Source organism: Cynara cardunculus, assembly GCF_001531365.2.
Source record: "Cynara cardunculus var. scolymus isolate 2C chromosome LG 2, CcrdV1, whole genome shotgun sequence".
Lineage (NCBI taxonomy): Eukaryota > Viridiplantae > Streptophyta > Magnoliopsida > Asterales > Asteraceae > Cynara > Cynara cardunculus.
In genome coordinates, this window is record NC_037529.1 from 8,172,770 (window position 1) to 8,191,855 (window position 19,086).

Below are 19,086 nucleotides of genomic sequence, written 5' to 3' on the forward strand. Positions count from 1 at the left end.
AACATAAGAGGGAGGAAATCGAACATAATCCATACATAAGGAGAAAAGTTACCTTTGGAGAAGAGAAGATTGAAGAAGAGCAGACCGTCGAGGACCAAAATCGTGCAGACCGTCGAGGACCAAAATCGCGATTAGGGTTTTGGAGGAGGAGCAAATCTGTACCCTAAACCAAAATCGCACAGAGCGTGAGTTTTACAAGGGTAGGTATGTCTTTTTTGTTGGCTTAATGTGGACAAGTGCCTAAAATGGTCTGTGCGAATAAGCCCTTATCTGGGCGAATAAGTTCGAAGTAAACAGCCTAAATTGGCTGTGCGAATAAGCCGGTTTATCGGGTAAGCTCATTAAGCCGTAAGTAAACAGGCCCTTACTTGTAATTTTGAGTTTTAAGTAATATACATTAATAAACAGTATTTTACACATAAAAAATAATTTTTGTCAAATGCTTTATAATATACTATAGATTTTTAAAATTTTTAAGTAATTATGATGTATAATTGAGAAATAAACTTTCGAGTGTAGGCCACGTAGTCCGATCAGACACGAGTGAAGGTAATCGGATGTGAGTCGTATATTCGGTGGCAGAAAACATATACGAATGACGTGTGAAGTGGCGTTGCAAGTGGTTTGTGGTTGGGATAGATATACATAGCCCCAGCTCCTCTTCCTTTTCTGGTGGTCAAGAGGGTTTGTTCCATAACACACACACACACACACACACAAAAAGAGAGAAAAAGAAAAACCTAGAATTTTTTTCAACGAACAACAAGATTGAGCTCAGATTCTACAAAACTTCGCCTAAATCTTCTATCTACTTCTTGTCTCTGTGACCCTCCTGTGTTCTTATTCTCCTTTTCCACACATATCTTCATCATCTTATCTTTATCTTGTTAGAATCGGCGATGGATCCATTTTATATGGTTTCTTCAATCATCGACCTACGCAAAGGTAAGAATTCAGCACATACAGCTTGTGCTACAATCAGATCTTACGAATTTACTCTACTTTATGAGATCTCTGAGAATTGGTGAATCAATAATGTGTCAAGTTGTGGGTTTGACTGATTTTGGTTTGTATGACTTTGTGTTCTTTGCTTAGCTCTGTTACTTTCGTGTATTAGCTTTGGGTTTATTACCGTAGGTTGTGAAACACTTATTATTGTAATTTGGTTAATTCTAATTATGTTGTAATCGGGAGTTCTGAAAAGGGGGTTTTGTTGGATCTGGTTTACATTTAATGCAGTAAATTGTGAAAAWTTGATCTTTTGGCCCTTTTCATTTGGGGTTTTGCAGGTTTACTCATCTTAAGCTGATGTTTGATTATTTAAAAGGGAGCTTATTAATTTTTGGTGGATATATGCTATGTTTGTACGGGGTGGTATCTTTAGTGCATTAGTATCTCGYCTTATTTGGACAGCAGGCATTGTGAAATGCAAGTTTGATAATTTTTGTCTGTTTTATGATGTTAAGCAGTCATTTATTGMAGCTATCTTTGATGTTCAAGAAGCTTTTCATCCTTATAGATAGTCATGGGTCTGCAAAAGACTAACAAGTGCTCTATTCAAGTTCAAGACTTCAAAYAGCAATCTCCAATAGGCWTTCATRATCTTAATTTTATGGTGATTTTTAAGTGTTACTCCTCTAGCCCATGGAAACTGCAATAGTTTTCATTTTGGGATGTCCCTCTTCCTTGGGAAAAATTTCAAGCTAAAACCACTTATTTTCTAATTGTGATTGCTATGAGTTATTGATGCTACTGATTTTTGGTCCAAAAGATTTCTTATTTTTGCTGTTAAAAAGTTTCCTGAAGACCTTTGACTAACAGTTGAATATTTTTATCAAACAAATAGTCATACATTTTTATCGAGCTATGCATAAAAGCAAACATTACAACTTCYGTGGGATGGAGGGGTTGTAACTAAGTCATTTGTAGAGTTTAGTGATTGATGAGATAAGTACACAAATTGGTTTGCATGTGAAGTTTTTGAACTTGAATAACAAGTCAGTTATGTTGGTGGTATTGTTGTTAGAAAGAGATTCCTAGTTGTGTAAGTAGTGACAACTTTTTTTTGGAGGAATCTAGGAGTTTGGATGCCAATGATAATTCAGTGCCATATATGTACACATGATTCTATGTGCGGTTTCTCTGTCACTTCACATATGGTCAGGAGTTGGGTGAGTGATTTYCATATATAGGATCCTCAAGGTTAAGATAATTAACTAGTTTATGATCGCAGAATCAGAAAGTGTGTTATTTCCTTTACGAGAATGCAGAATCACCAATTATTGACTAGCAATGAAAGGATTGTAAATGCTCCAATGAGCAAAATTCCAGTTGCACTAAAGATGATTTTATGTTCATTATAACCCCGAAACCTTCATCTTTTTCTGTTCCATTGATGTTTGCTACCACATAAATGTCTTTCTCATAAACATCTTTCTATTTGGAAACAGTCCTTATGAGCTGTCTTAAGGGGGTCTTTTCTTCACTATCTTACAATCACACAGACAATGACCAGTTCTATTCTGCAAAGAGACTCAAAAAAGAAAGAAGATTTACGTTTTATTTCATGTAGGATCCTATTTTTTTAATATAAGTTAAACAATTTATTACCAAAACGTGATTTGCTTAAGTATGCTTTCTTGTCAAGTATTTTCAATTATGGAGCTCTTTATTTGTCAGAAGCCATGTTAGTACAAGTGAAGTATCATCTAAGATATGTGTTTTGCAGGATTTGGGTAATAAAAGCTGCAACTTGCAGGTTCACTTTCAGAGTGTTATTATATGCCCTTAGATATATGTTTGTTTTCTGACTTTGAAGAAGAATGAGCTTGTCCAAAAAAGCGGCTTCTGCCATTGACAAAAAGCTTAGTGCGACAGGAAAGACAATAAGTTTAAATCCAGATGCAGCAGAATTTGTTCCATTTGCTCTAAGATCACCTTCTGCAACCGTTCGTGCTCCAGATGTGTCGTCAAGTTTCGGTAATTTTGGTGTTACAACACCAGGGAAAGCAGTACTAGATAGATCCGAGTCATCAGTGTCAAATAATTCAGATGATGAGGCACACCAATACTGGCGTCACCAGCTACCTGATGATATCACTCCTGACTTTAATGTTGCAGGAGACGAAGATTCCCAAGCAATCAATATGCTTCCCTTTTCAACGCTGTCTTTAGCAGATGTCAATGAAACATCACGGTTCACTGCATCAGCAGGAAGTGCCTTTATGTTAAAGGAGCAGCAGGAATCATCTCCTCATCAAACAAATGGCGGTGACTTTTCCAAGAAGATGGGATATCACATTTCATCATATGGTGAAAATTCACCCTCAGCTAGTTTTCAGCAATTGCCTGCTAAACCATGGGATATGCATGGTGATCAGTTGCTCTCCAGTATTAGAGATGGGCCTTCCTACAATGGTGATCCTGGGCATGGGTACCTAGATGACATGCTTAATGAGCAACAGATGGAGGGTACAGAAGTAAACCCTCTTGAATTTTTGGCTTCCCAATTTGCAGGTTTTGCAGCTGAAAGTCTTGCAGAAGTTTATTTTGCAAATGGAGGAGACTTGAATTTGACAATTGAGATGCTTACTCAGCTTGAGGTACATAATACATGTACATCTGTAACTAATCCGGGTTAAATCATATAGATTCTAGTTAGTACCTCCAGGAAGCTACCTTCTAGTCAATCAAACAGAGTTACATTATGTGCTCCTAACTTATAGCGTCATGTAACAACCTCAACCAATAACATTTTCCCATCTTGTCTCAACATACATACCAAAGAAATAGATTGGTAGAAGTTTGCGTTTCATCTACTCACTTTGATCTTTGAGTTACAACTGTAATAAGTCATTAGAAGCTCTATAAGTGGCTAAATTTTTGGTTCATGTCTTAGTGTTATGCTTCTTTTTCTTTTTAATTTGCATAGGACCCCTAAAGGTATAATATCCAAGCTACTGATGATAATTTGTATGACCGTTATAGACACCTGTAGCTCCTAGATTTCATCTTAATGCCAAGAGTTTCTATACATTCTGTGGCTAGCTACTTGTAAAGCAACATGCTTGGTAACATACCTGACCTGTGCGTCTTTGATTACTACCTTAATAGGCACTCATTGTAGTATTCTATTTGTACTTTTGGTACTTCCATTTTCTTGGTTTTAGTTATTTTTTTTCCATGTCTATATATTTGATTTTTCAATTAATGTTTTAGACCAATAAATTTAGAAGGTAGGTAACTTTCCTAAGGCCATCCTTCAATTGATAACTGCATTTGTTATTAGTAAAATGACAAATTAATATACTTGGTAGGAATATGGTTATTAGATTATCTACATTAATGTAGTTGGTTTTTGTTGATGAAACCGTTACTGTCTAGACAATTTATCTTCTGGCTTAGAGACGGCTTTCACAAAATATTTTAATTCCTGATTGCAGCTTCAAGTAGATGGTGGCTTTAATCAGAATCTGAACTCCAAGGCTTTGTCTGCTCCAAATCTTAGTGCCCTGGATTTTCCTGCACTCTCTCCTACAGAGGGTCAAAATGGTGTTCCCAAATTTTCCGGAGATGATCACCAACATCATATCAATCCTTATCATCCTTTGGAGAAGGACAACTTGCTCATGTTCAAATCTTCCTCTGCCGCTCCATCTGGTGGTGCTACAGATTTTGCTTCTGCTGTTAGAAAAATGGCTTCACAGGACTCGAGCATATGGAAGTATAATAGAAACCCTTCTCAAGATGCCACAATTGGATCAAGCAGAAGCTCTCACGTCTTGGCCAGCGCTTATAACGGTGGGCATGGAAGGACCAATTATGGAGATAGATTGGCCAATAGGAATTCAAGCCGTTCAGCTCCTGTCTGGCTTGAAACTGGAGAAGCAGTCGGTAATGTTCTTGATGAAATATAATACCTGTTAAATTAGCTTCTTTTAATTGAATGCCTTGTGCATATATGCATGCTTTAACTTTGTCGAGGATGACAGCAAATATGTATTCTGAGATGCGTGGTGAAGCTCGTGATCATGCACGTCTGCGGAATGCATACTTTGAACAGGTATGCTTGTTAACATTAGATGCATGATTTTTTCTGTCTCCCTCCAACTCATATGATAAAGATTAGCTAGAAAGATAAGAATCACATCCAGACGCCTTGAAAGGTCGTGGCATCTTCTGTGCTTTATGTTTTTGATTTTAGACATTTTAATCGATTTGGGTTTTTGTGACATCTCTGGTGGTCCAGCTTGGCTACTTTGGGTTTGACCCCTTGCATCCCCTTCTGATCTGATATAGCAATTATTTGTATAAGTTACATATTACACCCTGAACCATGCCAAATTGCACCTAGTCCTGTGTAAGTCTTGGAAAACATACACTTACCCGAAGTGATGGAAAATCAGTGAAACGATGAAGCATACATATTAAACATAATCTGGGCCTGACTGGCTGTAGAATGGAGGGTGTTAAGTGTATATATAGAGGGTGATGTGCAAATAATAAGAGCTTGTAGTGTACCTTCTAATGGGGGAGATTGTCAGAAGAGGGTGGACCAGGAACTCTGGCCAAATTGCCAGTAAACTTATGTATACAGGGACTAATCACTGTATTAAAAATAATATGCCCCACATTACTATCCTAAGGAAATCTTCACGAAGGCAGGTAAGATCAGGAAATTTTCAAAAATAGGATGAATGTTCTTGGGGGAAAAATTAAGGGAATCAGTTTGCTGAACACTAAAGTATCAAGGTATGCAATAACTTAACTCCAATGTTGGATTGATAATATGATCGTCTGATATGATAAGATATGGTCTGGGGAAGATGCAAATATTTGTGGTCACTATTTTTTTGTTCTTAACTATTTTATAGAATTTTGACAGTTGTATCTTTCCTTTCAAGCAATTGAATCCATACTCCTTTACGAAATTATGTTTCTTTTTCTTTATTTGCTTCATGTAGCTCATTCCCTAACTAAAAGATCATCCTCATTGGTTAAATATACTATGATCATAAGGTTCTATGATCCTTTATGCATAATAACATAGACTTCAAATAGTTCTAGTAAACAAGGAGACCTTTTAGGAACTTGTGTTAGAAAAATTGGCGAGAAATAGACCTGCCAAAGTGTGTGAATGTTAACATTTAACCAATGGGAAGGTTACTCCCAACCCTCCCAAAACCACATAGCCTTAGGGGCTGTTTACTGATTGTTGACCACCTCTTGCTGGGTTAGAGATGCTTACCTGGTAAGACGTGAGATTGTTTACTATACACTCTGATCGACAAATGACACTGACCGAGATGCTGACTTGTAAGGAAGGAAAGTCTGTTACTCGGTCAGCGCTTACCCAAACTGAACCTCTGACACAGACTGCACTCTTACCATGTTAATGTTTACCCAGTTTGTGTTGGTAAACGGCCCCTTAGTAAAATGAGTATGTCAAGTTGTTAGGTTCTGAGTACTATATCACTTGCTAACATTTGTCTCTATAAAATGCTTGCCATAATAATAGGCACGGCAGGCATACCTTGTTGGATACAAGGCTTTAGCTAAGGAACTAAGCGTGAAGGGGCAACTGCACAACATGCAAATGAAGGCGGCTCATGGAAAAGCTCAAGAATCTATATATCGTCAAAGGTTAGTTTTATCTCTGCTCTTTGAGATAGGTGCCTGATTCACTTTTCGCTAGCTAAACAAGTTCTTGGAGTACATTATGCAGCTTTTAATTTTATTGCGCTCTCAACGATAAATTGCAAGATCATGCTTTGAAAAACCTTATAATTTAGATGTATGCTCATGTCGTGGACCCTTTTATTGATCTTGATTCTTTCCAGTCATGATTCACTGAAATTATATTTTGAAAACCAAATATAAATAGTGCCATATGTCAAGTTTATCAATTTTTGTTTAAAGGAAAACATCTAGTTTTGGTGAAATTTATAGGATCTATATAAGGTCCTAAAATTCCCTATCCATATATTTTTTGTATCTTAATTTAGCGAGTTCTAAACAATGTGATGTTTTCGGGTGGTTTGGTACGCGGGACAGGACAATGCGGGACATGATAGAACAAAAACTTGTCCCACATTTAGACCGGGACAAGACAAGACTGAATGAGACAAAAATGCATTTTTTTTGTCCACCAAAATAGGTGGAACAAAGATGGGACAAGATTGGTAAATTACAAAACTACCCATGTCAAATAACCTTACACAATTCTTTCACCTGCCTACCTCACTCTCGCCCGGCCAATCCTGTCCAGTCCCGTTTGGGTATCAAATCACAATGTGAATTCTTGGTGGTATATAAGCAAAAATATCATTCTTAATGGAAATGTTTTCCTAATTTATAGGACATGGATGTGATATTTATGCACTTTGACATTTACGTTTTCATTGCAATCATTTCGTTTGTGGGGATGGGTCTTGTGTACATACTCCTGCAGGAATCCAGTGAGTCCAAGTATGCAGGGCAATGGAAGAGGAGGGCAGGAAAGGTTAATTGACCTCCATGGGCTACATGTGACTGAAGCCATTCATGTCCTAAAACGAGATCTCACAATGCTGAGGAACGTTGCCAGGTCAGCAGATCAACATCTCCAGGTGTACATATGTGTTGGAACAGGACACCACACTAGAGGGACCCGCACTCCAGCTAGACTTCCTGTTGCTGTCCAGAGATATTTGCTTGAGGAAGAGGGCCTCGACTACTCTGAGCCCCAGCCTGGGCTCCTCCGAGTTGTGTTATATTGAAGACATATCACCCAGGTATAGCAGTTCCTTTTTGACACAATAAAACACAAAAAAGAAAAAGCTTAACCCCATGAAAATCGAAAAAGAAAATGAAAGATTTGATATTCATGCGTTTGTATATGGGAAAAAGAGATTAGTCGATAGCCTGGAAAATTGAAAGCGGAAGGGGGGAAAACAGAAGCTAAAAAACGAAAAGAAAAAAAAAATGTAGCTGTGTATCATTAAGGTGTAACCATCCAACAGCAGAATTACCTTTTGGTAGGGAGGATTTCATCTTATTTTTTTGTTAAATGTACTGTTATTTTTTTGTTACACAGTTTGCAGGTGCAATGTATGATGGATAGAATTGTTTTTTATATGATAGCTTTTGCAAAATTTAGAAATTTTGAATTCCATTCGTTCATACCGTTTTGTCTTTTCTCATCTATAGCTGGATTTCCCTTACTGTTTGTTATCTTCGGGACCCATAGGATAGTTGTTGAGGTACCCAGTTCTCCTTAGGACCACTGGGAGTTTCCTGACTGTTATCTTTTGAGCCCTACATTATTAGTCGACCAGGACTCATAGGATTAGTCGAGGTATGCACATGTTGGTTCAGTTCTCATTAGGGCCAGTAGGATTTTCATGACGGATATCTTTAGGTCCCATTAGGGTCCTAGGGAGTGAGTTAAGGTCTATAATTATATCTATATATATTGGGTATGTATGGTTTAGTTGGGAACAGTAAACAAACCCCTCAGTTTCTAGGCTCGGGCCTGTATGAAGTTTAAGCTAGATAAGTGCAAATTGCTTGCCGTCAATCCCAAACCAGCTGGCAACCAATTACAAATTCGCGGGAAGAAATCGTAACTGGCTTGGACCCGATGATTATTGATCGGGTTTGGATTCTCATGGACCCATTACTCAATATTGTGTGTACTTGAAAAGCATATAGTTGTCGTGTTGTTTTTTATGGAAACAAAATGCGACTTCGGGGCTGTTTGGTTGATTTTTTATCAAGTCCTGTGTGGGTAAAGTTGTTTGTGTGGACTAAAATGTTTGTATAGGTTAAGAAGGTTTTTGTTTGAGATGTTTTTTTTTGTAGATGGGATGAGCGTTTTTTTCTATTTGGGAAAGGCCAAAAAACTTGTTTTCTGCATAAAGCTTCCTCTAGAAACTTAATGAATAAGTCATTTTGTATACCATTAAGCTACTTTCAAACAGTCACTTATAACTAATCGGATGAGTTGCGAGTCTGAATTAGTTCATTAAGTTGTTAACAAATAAGTCCTTAATTGATTTCATTATAATTTTCAAAAAATTGGTGATTGTAATTGAATTTAACAGGTTTTTGTATATTTATTATATTGTAACAATAATGATTGGTAAATGAATAAATAATAACATGAAATTTTTGTCAATACTTTGCTAATTTGTTGGTTATAATTTGATGATATTTGTGTTCTACAATCAAATAAATTTGTTGGTTTTGATTTAAGTAGTTTTTGTTTGCTTGGTATCTTTGGTAATTATCCAAATCTAGGGAATTGACATTTGGTTCGCGGATTCTAAAGGAATATGATAGAATTGGAATGTTGAATTTCATTGACCAAATTTCATTTCCTTCTTTGGTTCATTCATTTTCGCGAAATGAATCTTTAAAATTCTACAAATAAATGAATTTAACATTCCTTAAAAATACATGTTATTTTGATGAAATGATATTTTCTATTTTCATAATACCAAATGTGTCTTCAACCGAATATACTAATCTCATAAAACCCAATATGACCGTTATCGGCCACCTCCAACCACCGTCGATCGGAATCATCGTCGACCACCGCCATCTGAACCAGCGCCGACCACCATCGATCTGAACCATATATAGACGAAAGATCGTGTGAGAATAAAAGTTAAGATTAGAAGCATAAGAACCGACTTGGATCTAGATCGCTTTTAATCTCACCCCATCCCATGAATTGCGCTTCTCATTGAATTGATTTGTGCATCTTCGTGCATCTCATTAGTGTTAACCTTTAATTAGAATTGATCCAAGTGTGAAGATCATTTTTTTACATTTTTCACCATAACTTCATTCTCGTCAGAAACCAAACCTATATATATATATATAGAGAGAGAGAGAGAGAGAGAGAGAGAGAGAACGAGCTATGATCATTTGTTAACCATGAAAATGGTATCAACTATACAAACTTTTAGACCAATTACAAACACGTGTTCATCTCTCACCATGAAATTAATTTTATAGGATATATTTGTAATTTTATTTTTTGTCTAGATTCCAATGTCATTAATGGGTCGTTACAAAACAATCAGATCCATGGATTATTGGAGATTTGTTGTTTAGAAGATGAAACATGGATGATCATCTTCATCTTCACAGTATCATCAACTTTTCTATCGGAATATGTGTTCACAAATATGGAGAAATATGTGCATAGGTGCACACAGTTAACTCAATTTACAATGGATCATCAAATTTGCGTGCATAATATGCGTTCACATATATAGAAAACTCTGTGTGCATAATATGTGTTCACATGTATGGAGATGTGTTTATAAATATCAAATCTGCATAATGTGTTCTTCTATTCGTAAAAACTTGTTGATATAATGAATTTAGACACATGTTCATGAACCATGAACTTCACACACAAACACTTCCCATAAATATCGAGTACTTATTTACACATGAACCATGAACCAAAAAAAAGTTGTAGAAAAACCTGGTGTTGGGGATCTTGCTGTCGGTTTCGATTCGATAACGAGTAATTACCGGAAGCTACATTGTCATTAATGGTCAGTTACAAAACATCTCATTGTCATTAACGGACAGTTAAAAAAACGCCTTTTTGTCATTAATGGGCAATTAAAATCTTTTACCAAAACACCCACTTGTAAACATTGTTCAATTATGTTATCTTGTCTAGGTGTGCAATTATTTACATTTTATGTCATGAATGATTTCAGCACAAATTTTAAAGATCAATGGATAGTATTTGTTTACAAAGTTAACACCATATATTGTCTTAACAAATGAAGTTACCCTCCCCCAACACACACACACACACACACACACACACACATATATATATATATATATATATATATATATATATATAGCGGCCTAATCAAATGAGAACTAATTAGTTTGTAGTAACCGTGAGGTCCAATCTAAACCACAAATCAATAGATAAATTAGGAAATTTATAATTTTGAATTAAAATTTTAATGCAAGGACATTTTAGGTATTTCAGAATTCTCCTCTCTTCTCTCTTCGTCCCCCATCCTCCGGCCACCGTCCTCCGATGATACTACAATGATATCACAATGCATCATATATGTTATTGGGTATCACACTGAGGTCATTTGTGTGGTCGATCGGAGATGTAACACAGTAGTATCACAATGCATAATATATATGCTTGAGTATCACACTGTGTCTTTTGTTTAACATAGTCAATATTTTTAGATATCACAGTGGTATCACCGGAGGATGGAGGACGGTGGCCGGAGGACGGAGATAGAAGAGAGAAGAGATGAGAGAAAATACCTAAAATGTTCTTGCATTAAAATTTTAATTCAAAATTATAAATTTCCTAATTTATATATTGATTTGTGGTTGAGATTGGATCTCACGATTACCACGAAACTAGTCAGTTATTCCTTGAATGAGCCCCTATATATATGTCTAATCAAATGAGAACTGTTTTGTTTGTGGTAACCGTGAGATCCAATCTCAACCACAAATCAAAGGTTAAATTAGGAAATTAATTATTTTGGTAATTTTAACTTAAAATATTAATTAGGGCATTTTAGGGATTTTATAAATATCCTTTCTCATCTCTCCTCTTTTTATGCTCCGACGAATCTTATCACGATGAACTTTATGTTAACACAAGATACACACTGTGATGCCCAAATATACATACAAGATGCACAATGTGATATCCTTTGTAAAGCAACGAAAATAACAAAAATGCACACTATGATACATTTCATAAAACAAAGAAAATACATTGTGATACACATCAAACATTATTAATGTTATCACTATGATTCACATACGTCTTTAAAATACGATGTATATTAGGTAATTAATACACTAGGTAACTAATTTTAATTAAATATTTCTTTCTAAAAAAATTAATTAAATATTTTGACTAGTTGTCAAAAATAAAATTACTATATTATTATTTTAGCTTATTTAAGAAATATCCTTAAATATCTCAAACAAGTGGTTCACATTAGATCTTACGGTCACCACTAACTAATTAGTTCTCTCTTGAATGAGAACGATCAACTGCAAACCACCCCTATTTATACAAATTGTACAAACCATCGTCATTCGTATATTCATGAAATTGTTTAATCTACTGAAAATTTTCAGATAATTTTTTTTCTTGATGAAATTGTTTCATGTATTTCTTTAAAATTAATATAATGAAGTGATAATGTACATAATTAAAACCCTCCACAAGAAAAATGACTAATCAACTTCTTATAATTACAAAAAATAAACAAAAAATAATTATAATCGATTAAATAAAGTTTGTACAGTTTATACAAATGATTTGGTTTGGAAAGTAAATCATCCTAATTTTTTAATAAAAGTAAATGTAAAAACACTGAACTGCAACCTCTGAATGATTTTATATTCAGAGTCTCGCTTAACCATTCAGCATCCTAATTTTATTATAAACAATTACCAAACAATTATGTTTTATTTTACATTATATCATAAAAACTTTTAAATCATTTTGACCACTTAAATCATCTAACACAAAACCATTCCGCAAAAATTCGTTAGTAAAAATGACCAACATATTTCTTTTTTTGCAAATATAGCACATTTATATATCATTCCTTCCCAAGTCTTTTTGGGTTCCCTTTCCTCACCTCATACCTTCGTCTTCTAGGCTTCTACTACCGCTTACTGCCGCCTCCACCACCGTTGTTCCATTGACGCCTACACCACCACCATCGTTGCCTACACAGCCACCACTGTGGCTCGTCGGTGAGCAATCTTGGGTTGTTCAGTACACGATGATGAACACCACAGAGGATTGGAAATCATTGTGGCCAATCTCTTCGGTCCATTCTCCGCCGCTTCTCCTCTCCCCTGCCACCACAACCGCCGCCTCCAGACAAATTGGACCTGTCATCTTTAAACCACAAACCCACAACCATCTGTTCACTTCATCTTCCGTTTCTCCTCACATCCCTCCTTTCCCAAACCTCTCTCTCTCTAGATTCCTCTATACATCCTCTTCTCTCCTCCCTTCCACCACCACTTCTATTGCCTCACAACTATTCTCCTCTTCGTTCAACCCCGATCGACTTTTGGCCCACAATTCCCTTCAGTTGCTGAGATGCCCTGGTACAAATTCCACTCTCGCATTCTTTCCCACCGGTTCCAACTCCGATCAAGTGGGGTTTGTCATATTGTCTGTTGAGAATTCCCAATTGACGGTGAGAGGAGCTTATGGTGAAAATGAATTTCTTACTTCGAAAAATGCATTGACTCATCGGATTGTCAAGATTTCTGCAAGCCCGCTTGCTGATTGTGATTGTACTTCAGGTAATTATTGTTCTTACTTTATTTTATCAAATTAGGTAGTTGGTTGTTGTGGCAATATATTCTATGCATGCCCATCCAAGAAAATTAACTCTCTTCAACTTGGTCTCATCAATTAACCACTGCATTCTGTAACACTTTCATCTATTAGCATTGAATAGAAAGTAAACTATTGTTTGTGTCGTTAGAAAAAAACGGCATTTAGCATCTTACTTGCACTTCCATTTGGAATATCATTTGGTACTTGTTAATTGGATAGTGCACTAATTTATTGGTTTAGCTTTTGAATTTTGGTAACTTGAGGAACGTACTTGCTTATTTGTTTCAGGTGATCTTTGTGATTCTACCATTGGGTACTTGTTGGTTTCTACGTCTTATTCTCTTCATTACTACAGTGTTAGAATCAGAAAGGAGGGTTCTGGTAGAATCACACCTGGGTTGGAGTTATTGGGTAACAAGTTGTTCAAAAGTTCTGCAATTGTACATGCTTGTTGGAGTCCACATTTGCCTGAAGAGAGTTTGGTGTTGCTAGAGAGTGGTGATTTGTTTTTATTTGATTTGGATTCTTGCTCTGAACCCTCGATATCATCTCTGAGGTTGACCGGAAAGAAAGTAAAAGTTTTATGGGATCAGTCTCTTTTTAATGAGAAAGGTGGGTGGTTGAGCTGTGATTTCAGTTGGCATCCAAGAGTTCTGATTGTTGTTCACTCCAGTGTTGTTTTTCTTGTTGATTTAAGGTCTGAGAAATACAATGTCATCCCTTTGTTGAAACTTGGCTCAGAGCATGTAGAGGATGATAGATTCGTTGCATTCTCCATTGCTGCTCCTGATCGTTTCTATTTCACTCTGGCTTCAAAGCACATGCTTTTTCTTTGTGATTTACGAAAACCGATGGTTCCACTTTTACGTTGGGCTCATAATGTTGCTAACCCAAGCTATATTGTTGTTTCTAGTTTGTCTGAACTGAGGTCACTATCTGAAGATGTTACATTCAGCTGGGCTTCTGAAGCCGGTTATGGTATTATATTGGGGTCCTTTTGGAACTCTGAGTTTAGCCTTTTTTGCTATGGTCCAGATGTTAGAGAGTCTGTTTCTTCTGAAATATCTTCTTGTGGTAAATCTTTTTATGCCTGGGGACTCCCTTCTGATCTTTCACTCGTCACCCATGAATGTGGTTGTGGTAGTTGCATTGTAAAAGAGGAGTTTTCTAAGGATAGGTTTCCTCATTGGATTAATTGGCAACAGAAGAAAGAATTTGTTTTGGGTTTCGGCATTCTTGCCAAGGAAATCTCTTCTCAGTTGTTTGAACCTGATAGGTTTGGTGGGTTTACTCTCATTACAATGACATCTTTGGGGAATTTCGAATCACATAGATATTCCGCCTCATGGGACTATTCACAAACTTCACAAAAGGGCCACACTGACCAAGCTTTGGATTTAGAAGATTCTCTATTGTATGACACAAGTGAAGAGGGATACAAGTTCCGTAAGGTTTTTGGATATTTGAAACTTGAATGGCTTAATGGATACTTAAAGTCTGATCTTGGCCAAATTTTGAGTAGAGAACTAATTAAAACCCCTGACAATGAGAGTGCAAACAAGGCTTATTTTGGGGAGGATTTCCATGAAAATATATGCCAAAAGTTACAGATGTTTAGTTCCGGTGGATCTCATTGGTCTCTAGAAATTCTTGATGTGTTCAAAGAGATTGGCTTGCCAACCAGCGCACATGAGATCGCTTTAAGGAGTTTATGGGCAAATTTGCCAAAGAAAGTTTTACGATTTGGCTTCTCTACCTATTCAGATCTTCTAGTCGTTCCTAAGAACCTAAAGCAAGCACCCTTTGAGTTCTTGGAAATTCCATGCCACCAACCTCACTTACCACCTTTTTTCTTTCGATTTCCCTCATTCCGCAGTAGTAAATGGTCGGGAAAACATAAGCCCAGTGATTCTTTAGTAGGACCTCTTCTTCCCATTCCGTTTCTGATGACTTTTCATAAAGCCCACATGTTAAGAGCAGATAACAAGTGTGCTGACATGGAAATTGACCTCAAGTGTGAGGAAGTAATGAGGGTAGCTAACGAAGTTACTGCATTACAATCTGAAAGATGTAATGACCATGCTGTTTCTCTTGCTGATGACAATGAAGATATGTTTCACAGTTCTCAAAATCTACAATCATTTGCTTCATATAAGCCTGTTGCATTCTCTAGTAAGTTGTCAATGGAGGATTTTGTTTTCGAGGATGAGAAACATACAAATCTACTTTTTAGAGTTGGTCAAAAGGATGAGAAAGAGATTTTTGATTCAGATTGCCCTTTGAAATTTAAATTTGATAAACAAGCCACAAGTTTTGGGCCAAAAGAAATGAAAGCATACAAATTACTGAAGAGGCAATATTCAAATTTCAAAGGAGGTTTTAGTAGTTACCAAGACTATATGACTAAGTCTAACCTCCACAAGTAAGTCTTCTAGTTTAATGTGCTTTCCCTTGAACATTCGTGAACTGGATTAGTACTCCCTTCGTCCCAAAATAAACGCCCACATTTTTATTTTAGTTTGTTTCAACAGAGGAAGGTTCAAGGGAAAACCCTCTAAAAAATGAAAAACTAAGGAACACCTTGGTAACGATTCATTTGGACGGTGTGCACATGTGCATACAGAAGTTGTTTCTTGGTTTTTATGCACGTGGCATGTTATGCACATGTGCCTACTAGACCAATTGCTTGTAAATTTCTTGTATGCACATGTGCATACCGTCAGATGCATGGTTACCAGGGTGTTCCTCAGTTTTTCATTTTTTTGCAGTTTCCCCTGAACCTGACCCTGTCTCGAAATAAGAGTCCATTTTCAAAAGTAGTTTGCCTAATTTCCAATTCTACTCTTAATTATGAGTTAGGGAACTTCATCACTCTCTCATTTATTAACGATGCAATTGTCATTTAGTTGATTAAAAGTGTAATAATGACATTTATTTTGGAATGGAGGAAGTAGTATACCCCATGGCTTCTGCTGTTAATTAGTTTGGTCTTTTGATGCTTTCCTACTACTATTACTAATAGGTCGTGAAAGAGTTATTGATGGAGATGTGCTTTGAAGCTCTTCATGAAACAATTACGAGTCTTCACTTGGGTACGATTCTTTCATTCCTCTTTTAACCATTTTTATTAATGTCGTTTTTACAATTTCTTTTCTGCTAAATAACTTTGTTTTCCAAAAATTCTCAGTCACCTCTTTGAATTCCAATGTTCATGCAAGATTTCTCAATACCCTTCTTTAAAACGCTGCCAAAGCACACGTGAATTTGATTCCTCGTTTTCTGAAAATATTCTCACTAGATTTTTTTGTAGGAGCTAAATCAAAATCCTTTCGCATTTATAGCTATCGATAAATTGTGCAGAAGTTGTACAAATCTTATCCTCTAGAACTAGTGTCTTCCTAAAAAAACACACAAAAAGCATTTTAGGTTGCGTCTCAGTTCATTGGAAATGTGCAGTTTCTAGGATAAGTCAAGGAAGGCAACAAATCCATTGAAAAGAAAGGTTTTAGACAATGATGTGTGACTCTTGTAATGGCTTTGAACCTGAATCATTTGTGTTTCAAGTTTCTGCTATTCATATTGAAAATTGTGAATAACATTTGTAACGGTGTTCTGGTTAATGTGGTTTATTTGATCTAAGTTCAGAAGCCATGATGATTCCCGAAATCAACTGACACCCAGAGAGCAAGTTTTTATTGGGTTTCTTATTTCACTTTGTATTAATGTGGGTTTGACTATTTTTTGGGTAAAAGTTCTATTTTCATTGACCTTCCTTCTGTTATTGTTTAATTTAGGTATCAGTTGGATGTGGGCGAAATACAAATAGCACATCTGGATACGGGTGCCGGAAAAACAATGATAGGCGTCATGATCATCAACAAAGTTGCAGTTTCTATTAAAAAGAAACCATCTGAAAAGAAATCAATGGTTTTCTTGGCCCCAATCCGTAATCTTGTTGAGCAGGTATGCTATCATTGTATTACCGATTAGTTGTTCAATGCTTTTTATAGTTGTTGGGTTAGTTGAGCTTATTAGGGTGTGCTTAGTCCAAGATATGGAAAAAGACCACCAAGTAGATAAGATAATTCGCCCAACTTTGTTATAAATATTATCATCAGATTTTGTTATGAGATCCAAATCAATTCTCCCAATTTAGCATTTATCATTTATATGTTGTTAAGATGCTCCTTTCGCCGTCATTTTGTTTTCCTTTGCTTTTTTCATGTGTTCACCTCTTGAAAATAAGTCTCATCGAGTTTGCATTGCGAGGTTCTAAGGTATAACACAAACCTTATGGTTGATTTAAGCAGAGGCTAAGGTGAACGTTGGTAGAAAATAAAGACGAAAACAAGGTTGATGAATGGATTCTGCCTTTTGGGAACGGAAGAGGGATGAGAATCATGTGAGTTTGTTTCTGAAGTTTTCGTTTCCCGAAGCTATTTTTATGAAAGATTAGAAGTTCCTATCATCATTTGGTTTTATTTCTTAATTTGAACATTAGCAATGGAGATGATGTCCATAACAGTTCCATAAAAACCAAATTGAAGTATAAATAAGCTGACTACTAGAGTTGAGATGGGAGGTTATCAACTAAATAAAGAGGGTTTTAGACTGCGGTTTAGGGGAAAACCACAAAAAAATGGAAAACCGAGGAACACCCTAATAACATTCATTTGTCTGGTATGCGCATGTGCATAAAAGTAATTGGAAATGTTTCCAGGCATATATGCACGTTGCAGTTTATGCACAATGGACATACTGGACAGATGAATGGTTATTAGGGTGTATCTCAGTTTTCTAATTTTTTGTGGTTTTTCCTGAACCCAACCCTATATACATTGTTCACATTTTCCTTAATTTATTCTAATTAACATATATAACTAACTATATGCATGTTTGTAATTTGATTTCTGTATTAGGTGTTTCTTTGGCTGAATACTGTGGAGCACAAATAGCAGCACTTGAAAGCTTATTGGATTTTTTGGTAGTAGTATGTCATTTTTTACAAGATTAACCCTTGACTTGAAAGTTCGTTTGTGATACGAAACTTGATGGTAACAACGATGAGTTAAAGTCGTGCTGTTAATGTTCAGATTTACACATTATGCAGCTGGACAGAGCTGAAGAATGTGCCAAAAAACTGAAGCTGGATGTTTTGCAATTCTTTCTTACAACAAACAGAACAAACCTCGAGATTCAAATCCCGGTTTTCCACCGCAGTTTGAGGAACGAGATGCAAAGTAATTACCGGTGAAAAGCATGAGGTGCAAAATAATTGCATTGATGAACCGGGCCTTTTGTGTGTTTAGTATACCTTTGCTGGAAGCTTTGTTCATTATATGCCCAAATGCAAAGATGATGGTTCAAGAGAGACGAAATAGAGATGTATTGTGTTGTATTACGTACATACATGCACGTGTGTAGTGTAAGTGTGTTTTCTTTTAAGTATATAATATTTATATACGGCAAATGCAACAAATAAACTCACATATCTTCCTCATCTTTTGTGAGGTTTGAATCCCTGACCTCTTAGGAGGTCAAGGACTACGATATCGTTAGGTCAAAGGCCTCTTTGGTGAGTGTGTGTTTGTCATTATTCAATGGTATTGAACAATTTAGAATTTTCGATTTTCATCCTTATGGTTTGTAATTTGTTGTTTTCGTCTCCATGGTTTGTAATTTATTGTTGTTTCCGTCTCTAAGACTAATGTGGC

General features: G+C 36.2%; 2 protein-coding genes across 15 annotated transcripts; both read left to right on the forward strand.

Moving 5' to 3' along the window:
- The first annotated feature begins 674 nt into the window (after positions 1-674).
- LOC112507523 (polyadenylate-binding protein-interacting protein 7) lies at positions 675-8,998 on the forward strand. Of its 5 annotated transcripts, none has more exons than XM_025112148.1 (7): positions 675-945; positions 2,729-3,602; positions 4,443-4,893; positions 4,992-5,062; positions 6,518-6,642; positions 7,451-7,772; positions 8,075-8,998. In XM_025112148.1, the coding sequence occupies exons 2-6, from the start codon at positions 2,823-2,825 to the stop codon at positions 7,755-7,757; spliced, it is 1,734 nt and encodes a 577-aa protein (XP_024967916.1). In that variant the 5' UTR covers positions 675-945; positions 2,729-2,822; the 3' UTR covers positions 7,758-7,772; positions 8,075-8,998. The 5 variants fall into 5 exon arrangements, with proteins under 5 accessions (XP_024967916.1, XP_024967915.1, XP_024967920.1 ...); XM_025112152.1 differs by having other exon boundaries at positions 687-945; positions 2,729-2,979; positions 3,121-3,602; positions 7,451-8,140; XM_025112147.1 differs by having other exon boundaries at positions 7,451-8,140.
- Positions 8,999-12,734: 3,736 nt separating this feature from the next.
- On the forward strand, positions 12,735-18,789 carry LOC112505697. Of its 10 annotated transcripts, none has more exons than XM_025109621.1 (6): positions 12,735-13,335; positions 13,661-15,794; positions 17,167-17,335; positions 17,642-17,774; positions 18,292-18,362; positions 18,466-18,789. In XM_025109621.1, the coding sequence occupies exons 1-4, from the start codon at positions 12,801-12,803 to the stop codon at positions 17,687-17,689; spliced, it is 2,886 nt and encodes a 961-aa protein (XP_024965389.1). In that variant the 5' UTR covers positions 12,735-12,800; the 3' UTR covers positions 17,690-17,774; positions 18,292-18,362; positions 18,466-18,789. The 10 variants fall into 10 exon arrangements, with proteins under 10 accessions (XP_024965389.1, XP_024965388.1, XP_024965391.1 ...); XM_025109620.1 differs by having other exon boundaries at positions 18,483-18,789; XM_025109623.1 differs by having other exon boundaries at positions 18,292-18,356.
- The last annotated feature ends 297 nt before the right edge of the window (positions 18,790-19,086 follow it).

Excerpts from the sequence above, each read along its gene's own strand:
- LOC112507523 (XM_025112148.1), top strand. The coding sequence starts at position 2,823 with ATGAGCTTGTCCAAAAAAGCGGCTTCTGCCATTGACAAAAAGCTTAGT. Across the intron at positions 3,603-4,442 it reads AGATGCTTACTCAGCTTGAG|CTTCAAGTAGATGGTGGCTT; the intron begins GTACATAATACA and ends TCCTGATTGCAG. Across the intron at positions 4,894-4,991 it reads TGAAACTGGAGAAGCAGTCG|CAAATATGTATTCTGAGATG; the intron begins GTAATGTTCTTG and ends CGAGGATGACAG.
- LOC112505697 (XM_025109621.1), top strand. The coding sequence starts at position 12,801 with ATGATGAACACCACAGAGGATTGGAAATCATTGTGGCCAATCTCTTCG. Across the intron at positions 15,795-17,166 it reads ACTAAGTCTAACCTCCACAA|GTATCAGTTGGATGTGGGCG; the intron begins GTAAGTCTTCTA and ends TGTTTAATTTAG. Across the intron at positions 17,336-17,641 it reads TCCGTAATCTTGTTGAGCAG|GTTCTAAGGTATAACACAAA; the intron begins GTATGCTATCAT and ends TTGCATTGCGAG.